Genomic DNA, 8,035 nt, shown 5'->3' on the forward strand with positions numbered 1-8,035 from the left:
TAAACAGTGACACCTGCTGGCAACACACATCATTTTGTATAAAGAGGCCTATAAAAGTTCCTATAGTCATATTTTATTTGGTTGCTGGCATTGGGTTATGATAACTGTGAAAAAGTCTTTAACTCAAAGCTTAGTTTGATAACAGTTAATACGCCCCACTTTAACTGCAGTACATTAAATGTAGTTTATTCACCATAGCTAATGCCAAGTTTATGCGGCCTCTGTGCTTCTTCCCAGACAGTTGGTAACACAGCAACCACAAAGGCAGCTGTACAAACAACTGCTTGTTTCCTGTGAAATGACCAATACAAACTTGCAGCCATTTTTTCAAGTCCTGGATATGCTTGACTATTGCGAGGAAAAGCTGTTCCCACTTATTGGAATGACCAGTGAATTATATTCAGTCCATTAATCCCTTGAACCCCATTTCATATAGGATATGAAAAAAACAACAACAGTGTAAAATGTGAAATAGTCAGAGAATGCACTGATTGATGCAATGAGCCAAAACATTGCACGTATAGATATCCAAAAAGTAATAATGGGTTTCATAGTGATTAATAATGATTTACTGCTGTACTTGCACTGGTCTGGTTGCCATGGCGGCCAACTGCTATTTAGAATCAGGCTCAGTTCAACCCACACAAAGCTCCATGCAGCTGTTTCTGTTTGGATGGCAAGGAATCATCTTTTAGGGACACCGTTTAAGTATTCCTCTCATACTTCAGACTACTGTGAGAATAAGTCATGTCCAAACAGAACAAGCTTCGTTTGGACTACTTTGGAAAAAAAAAATCTGCAAACAAAAATGTAATATCAGATAAGCCTACATTTATAAATTGGTTATGAGACTATTTATATTTATATATTTTTCTATTGTATTTTTATACATATTTGAAGCACATGAATACAGAGTAGTCTATGTCACACAAACATTTCACCGCACAACCGTATGAGTATGGGACAAATGAAAACCATTGAATCTTGAATCTTCGAATCTTGACTTATTTTAATGAGAAAAACTGTACTGTAGGCCTACTCCACTTTCTCCCACTTCCTCATTCTTTGTACATGAATTATCAATATTTGATCGCGGAGACATACACAGAGAGGTGGCATATAGAGGACAGAGAACAAAAGGAATTCAAATTAAAAGGGCACACGGTTCTGTGATATCAGGCCGATGGAGGTAATGGGGCCGAGTAAGGTTCACCGGTTATTGAATGAGAAAGGTCAGCCTTTTTCTCTCGTGGTTTCGAAATACTTTATAAATCACACAAAGTTGATTTTACTTGCTGATCCCTGGAAAGTTCATACTGAAAACGATTGAAATCCTGAATCCAGTTAACAAGAATGTTGTATTTTTATTAATATAACCAGTTATTCCACTATTTATCGTTTTGTATGCTCCACTATACTCAGAAAATGGAGGAAGTCGATCGCAGCTATCTGTGTACCGAACGCTGACCACTGAGTAGCCAGTCGAACTAGACCTATGGAACCACTAGATGGCAGTGTGTCTCCTCCGTAAATCATTCCTGGTGCGTTACAAAGAGAAACGACAGATTATTCCTGGAATCCATAACATGGCATACATACAGGGACCCTTTAATATAGTATCTTCTCTCCAACGTAGTTCATAATTATTTTAATACATTTAGTTAATCAGAGCAGGCCAAGTCCCATCAATGCAGTAGGCTATAGGCCTATTAATGCCACGCCTGGATAAAGAGACTTATTCCACCAAAAGCCGCCTGTCAAATAAAGGAGAGGAAGTTAAATAGACTTGTGTTGCTCTTCATGTAGACTTTTATGTCGGGACGTTGCTAATCACAGTCTCGACTCATGGCATGGGCGGTTTGAATCTGAAAGGCTGTCTGAAGTGCGCGCTAAAAGAAGGTGCTTTGGCGCGACTTTTTTTTCCTTCCATAAGTAGTGATGAAGCGCGCCTCCGCGTGAGCACTTGATCTAGTTTCCGGAACGTGTCTACAGAGGACAACCCTTATAGGTGTAGAGGCGTGGAGAAACTACTTGTTCTTATTGCCACCATTGTATACCTTCTATTGTTGTGGAACCGTTTGCCTTTGGAATTGAACATTTAACTGAGTGCCACCCTCCCTGGTCCCTTTACCCCGCGAGTGAGCTTGTGCGTGTGTGTGGTGTGGTGTGGTGTGTGCGTGCGTGCGTGCGTGTGTGCGTGTGTGCGTGTGTGTGTGTGTGTGTGTGCGCGCGCTGTCTGAGTTTGTGGGGGGCATTGCATGTTAGAAAGAAAAAATAGAAAGGAAGAAAGAACGCATAAAAGAAAGTAACCTGTAAAACGAAGAACTTAAAGGGCCAACCAATCACAGGCCTCCTGGTCATTTAAAGGGCTCGTGGGCAGTCGCTCCGGCTTTAAGCGGGACTATTTTATACCAACCACGCATTCTGTCGTTTTCATCGTTTCGATAGCACGCCTTCATATCAAATGAACAAACTTCCCCACTTAACTGTTGTACTGTACGAAAAAGTATAGAGAGAGGGAGAGAGGGAGAGAGGGAGAGAGAGAGAGAGAGAGAGAGAGAGAGAGAGAGAGAGAGAGAGAGAGAGAGAGAGAGAGAGAGAGAGAGAGAGAGAGAGAGAGAGAGAGAGAGAGAGAGAGAGAGAGAGAGAGAGAGAGAGAGAGAGAGGCGTCTCTCATTCTCCGGTGTTATTACCCCCCCCCCCCCCCCCCTTTCCCAGAAGCACTTGTTGCGCAAAAGAATAGATGCGCACGTGAGTCCTGGGAGAGCAGCACTCGCGGAGGACAGACAGGACCGCGCAACAGGTGCACACGCGCCCCACGCATCACTCTCGCTCTCCTCTCCTCACCCAGGACACTTTTAAAGGTAGGTGGAAAGGCGACGCATCAGCGAAACTTTCCTTTGTAGGTGATGTGTATTGCTAAATTATGTGCCTTTTTAATCCGCTTATTTTCATTTTATTTATGGGCTGAGTTGACGGTTTTGCCTTCGCTCATTCGAATTCTGTTCCGTTTTTTCTTAGACTTTCTCGAAGTTGACGTCACGGTGAATTTGGATGATTTCTTAAAGGATTTTATTCGCCTTCGTTCCCCCGCTGCACCTCCTCCGCGACTCCATCCGTGGGGCCACAATGCCAGTTCTGATCAGCCCCGACACCGCCACCAAGTTTAAGGAGAAATGGCTGGCCGTGTACCCGGAGTCCGACCGTGGCCCCTGCACCGACTGGGTCCACCTGGACGACAGCCTGACCAGCCTCCACTGGCTTCAGAACTTCTCCATCATCCACGCGGACCCCGAGAGGGGGGGCGCCGCCTACTCAGCGGCGGCCGGCTGCCCACCATCCTTCCAGCAGCAGAGCGCGCACCACCTCAAACAACTCCAGTACCCGCAGAGCGGCACAGCGGACCCCCCGTCCAGCCCCCCGGCCGGGGACACCGCGGCCACGGGCATGCCCCTTTACCTGGGCAGCCCCGTCACCTCCATCAGCGACTGCGCGGCGGACCCGCGGCTCGTGACCTATACGCAGACTCAGACGCGGATGAACGGCTACGGCATGGTCCAGGCGAGCGCGCCGGCCGAGGTCGACTACAAGAACAACCCGAAGGTCAAGCCGCCCTACTCGTACGCGTCGCTCATCTGCATGGCGATGCAGGCCAGCCAGCAGCCCAAAGTGACTCTGTCCACCATCTATAACTGGATCACGGAGAATTTCTGCTACTACAAACACGCAGAGCCCAGCTGGCAGGTAACCCGGTCGCTCGCTCTCCTCCATTATTGATGAGTTAGATAAATGGCAGGGAAGGAAAGGTGAGCGGGATCACCTGTGTTGCCTGCTATCACCAGACACCCGGCTCCCTGTCCCCATATGTCTGCTCGAACCGCGGTGGTTTGGTTGTTATTTGCGTGGTTGTTTTATGGGGGGGGGGGGGGGGGGGGGGGGGGGGGACAAACAGAACAGAAAACAGAATAGAAACTAGAATTATCTAGCGAGTAATAACGGCCGATTTGTGTGTATCATCTCAAGGAAGCCAATTTTCGTATTCAATCCCCGATGATGGGCATGACAAGTGTGTTGTTGTGCCAACATTTCTCTAAAACATTTCCATCTTCCGAGAGAGAGCTCTTGCAGGGTTTCATCTGAAGGGAATTGTGCTAAGTGCACCGGGGTTAGCACTGCATTGTTTGTGTGTGTGGCTGCGCGCGCTGTGTGTATGAGTGTGTGTATGTGCATGTGTGTGCGTGCGTGTCTGTCTGTCTGTCTGTCTGTCTGTCTGTCTGTCTGTCTGTCTGTCTGTCTGTCTGTGTGTGTGTGTGTGTGTGTGTGTGTGTGTGTGTGTGTGTGTGTGTGTGTGTGTGTGTGTGTGTGTGTGTGTGTGCATGCAAAGTGAATGTGTGCATTGTCTGTGCGTGTGTGTGCATGTGGGTTTGCATTGTCCTTGTGAACACGTGCACAGTTGGGTGTGTTTGTGTGCGCGCATCTAGTACACGTGCACGTGTGTTAATGAGGGTTCCTCAGAGGGCTGGCAGCTAAGCCCAGCTGATCATGTTTGAAATGCACAGAGCTGTGTTACTCGAAAGCCTCATTAGGTTCATTTGCTTTCCTATACAAACAACAACAATACACCCTCCTCCTCCCGTCACACATTCTCTTCCCGACAAAGACGCAAACGCACACACAGTCCATTAGGTAAGAACAACCATTCAAATGTTGGATTTCATTTTTTCTTTTCAGTTTATTTCTTTTATATTTGTCGTCTTCATTCCATTTTTCTTCATGACTAACTAGGTCTGGTCTTCATGTTCTTTGCTATCGTCTCCCCCCCTCCCTCCATGCCTGTGGTGTATGTATGTCTGTGCCCAGTCCTCCGTCAGCACTCACCCTGTCCCTTCTCCTTCCTCCTCCTGTGTTGTGACCTGCAGAACTCCATCCGCCACAACCTGTCCCTCAACAAGTGCTTCCTCAAGGTGCCCAGGCAGAAGGACGAGCCGGGGAAGGGGGGCTTCTGGCAGATCGATCCCCAGTACGCCGACATGTTTGTGGACGGTATCTTCAAGCGCCGCAGGATGTCCACCAACCATTTCAACAACAACAACAACAACAACAACAACAACAACAACACCAACAACACCAACAGCAGCGGCAACGGTGGTCTTTACGCTCACCGGCCTGGCAAACTGGGCCGGGAAACCCCTTACCGCCGGATCCAAAATGGCTGCCTTTACCAGGGAGGGAGCGGCGGGATGAATGGCGACGGCGGCGGCGTCGGCGGCGGCAACAGGCGTAAACACCACCTGACGGGCAAGAGCCACGGCGGCAAGGGCGCGCAGACGCCCAAGTCCCCCCTGCTGGCGACGGAGGCGCAGCGCGGCGTGGGGGACTTCCTGCGCGGGGACTTTGACCTGGCGTCCGTGTTCGACGACGTCCTGGGGGGCAGCTGCAGCAACTTTGAGGACCTGGACATCAACACGGCGCTCAGCTCCCTGGGCTGCGAGATGGAGGCCTCCCTCCAGGCGGGGAGGCACCCCGCGGTCGGGGTCGGGGTCGGGCTGTCCGGCAGGTGGTGCGGCGAGGGCGAGCTCCAGGGTGGAGCCGCTACTACTACTACTACTACTACCGCCGATCGAACCCCACCCGGCCACCACCATCAGCACCATCACCATCACCACCACCCGTCGTCCTACGGCTACCTGGAGCTGAGCTGCGGCGCCAACGTGGAGGTGGGTCACGTCAGCATGACCTCTGACCTCCACGTGCCACACCATCACCAGCACCAGCTGCAGCAGCAGCAGCAGCTCCACCAGGACCAGATGCTGCTGCAGCCCCACCTCCACCTGCAGCAGTTCGAGGAGGCCTCCACGCTGTTCCCGGAGCAGTCCGAGGAGGTGGTCATCCTGCCCTGGGAGGAGATCAAGGAGGAGGCCCAGGTCATCCCCCTCTCCCTGGACCAGGGCTTCGGCCTGTGCGAGGGGTTCTTTGCGGAGATGCAGCCGTGGGAACGAGTGGAGGCCTACCTGTGACCTTTGAACCCTTAACAGTGTGTGGGGTTCCTCCTGATGAGAACAAGATGAGATGGCCGTGGCAGAACAAGAACCAATGACTCAGAACTCTGACACATGACGAGGAGAGGGCGGGGAACTGTTCTGGCTGCTGGACTGGACTTCACTGCTTTGTGAAGCTTTAGCCCTGGTGAACAGAACTCATTTTTGAGGATGTTGGGAGGCTCGTTTTGGGAGGACCGGGGGTTGTGTCTTAAGCTGTCTCTCCTCAACACGCACTGGGAACATCAAATGGGGTCTGAGAACCCATGGACTTCTGCTTTTTTGCTATATTAGCATCAAACGGCGGTTTCGCTAACATGCAATGAGCTCTTTCGTCATTCATCGCTACGATCTGTACCGTTTGGCCGACTGGAACACGTCATATTTTAAAAGAGAGGTTTTAGAAAGAAGGATACAAGAGTACTTTTAATTTAAAGTTGAATATTATGAAAGCATTTCCATTTACGATACTGTCAAATAGATTATTTATTATATATTCTCGCTGAAGTATGTATCAAACGAGCCAGTGGTTGTGCACCATTGCGGTAGAAATATGTCCTGCAAGGCAAAGATGAAGGAAAAAGTGAACATGATCTTCTTGTGGGACATTATCTAAAGATATTATGCACTTTTATAGAGGAGGCAAAGTTAAAAATAAGACTTTCTCGGAAACCTTTACTTCTTTTCATAATCATCTTCTGATCTTGTTGTTTTTTGGATAGGGATCACTAATCCCCCTGCAGTGATGTGTGTTTGACGATTTGTACAGAACTTTTTGTTTGCCACAAACTCGCTCTCACTGCAAATCTTTTTGTTTTTCGATTTGTCCAAAGGGTTTGTTTTTGCTTTCATCTACTGGAGATACATCAAAAAAAAGGTAATTTGCTTAATTTGTATTCCGCCAAACTGTTGAGATGAGAAATTATGCAGTTGTTGGGTGTGTTCTATTTTGTTAAGGAGAAAGAGATAGATATTGAGTGAGGGTGATTGCTCTGTGTTCTGTCGCTGGGTGATGGATTTCATTGGTCTTCAAAATTATTTGTTTTGTGTACGTCTTTTTTTAATTTGTAAATCTTTTTCACAAATGTGTATTTTACAGTATGTTTGAATACGATAATGTAGATTCTTTTTTTGGTGTTGTTCTAGTAAAATTGATTAATGAAACGGCTATGAAATTATACTTTTAAAAGCTGGAAACTCTTCGTTGTATAAATCAATTTAACATGAACCTTTGATCTCATCCTGTTATTTATATTGTTGCTTTTTTTTACGATCATTCCAATAATGCAATCAATCATTCCTCAATGCAATAAAAAACTCTTGTTTAACAATAAATTAAATAAAAGTAAATGTATGAAAGCTACTTTCCAGGTCAATGTGTTTTGCGTTCTACAGTTACAGTCCACAAGGGCTGATCGACAGTATAGAACACCCTCCATCCAGAGGGAAGAAACACAGAAGAGGGAATTGCTTCTTCCCGGCCCATCTGGGAGTATAATACTGTTCCGTATAGGGACACATGTACATCTTAGAAAGTCATGACTTTAGGTTACAGGCTGCTCTGATAATCCGAGTGACTGCACTGTAAGAGAAGGCATCAGAGTCGAAATGCTAGGCAACGGCTGCCTGTTACAGTTTATAGAAGCAGCTTAGTCCGCGCGTCGGGGCAGCCGGTCAGCCAGTAGCCGTCAGACTCAGGTGGCCCAGGCGTCCGGTCATGATGTTACTCCCCAACCAGGCCATATACGAGCGTGATGAAGCACAGCCAAGATGAGGGGGAGATCGTTTTATGGGAGGGTCAGAAAGTGTTTTCCCCCCTCGAAGACAGAGATAGGTCCCATCACCCCCACATGTGGACGTTTATTTGCACGCATGGCGGAGAGATGGTGTCTGGTGGAAGGTAGAAGACGATGCTGTGCGCAGCTCGGAGCGATTGTTTGTGTTCCTGAGACGTGTCCGCGGGGAGCTGAGTGGCTCATCACGTTTAATCACGTGGT

At 48.1% G+C, this 8,035-nt stretch overlaps 1 protein-coding gene across 1 annotated transcript; it reads left to right on the plus strand.

The window, feature by feature from the left end:
• The first annotated feature begins 2,751 nt into the window (after nucleotides 1-2,751).
• Nucleotides 2,752-7,392, plus strand: foxj1b (forkhead box J1b). Its single transcript, XM_030341116.1, has 3 exons — nucleotides 2,752-2,864; nucleotides 3,022-3,744; nucleotides 4,920-7,392. Exons 2-3 carry the CDS (start codon nucleotides 3,130-3,132, stop codon nucleotides 6,015-6,017), a joined length of 1,713 nt encoding a protein of 570 aa, XP_030196976.1. The 5' UTR covers nucleotides 2,752-2,864; nucleotides 3,022-3,129; the 3' UTR covers nucleotides 6,018-7,392.
• The last annotated feature ends 643 nt before the right edge of the window (nucleotides 7,393-8,035 follow it).

The sequence above is a fragment of the Gadus morhua genome, chromosome 18 (assembly GCF_902167405.1).
Source record: "Gadus morhua chromosome 18, gadMor3.0, whole genome shotgun sequence".
Classification (NCBI taxonomy): domain Eukaryota; kingdom Metazoa; phylum Chordata; class Actinopteri; order Gadiformes; family Gadidae; genus Gadus; species Gadus morhua.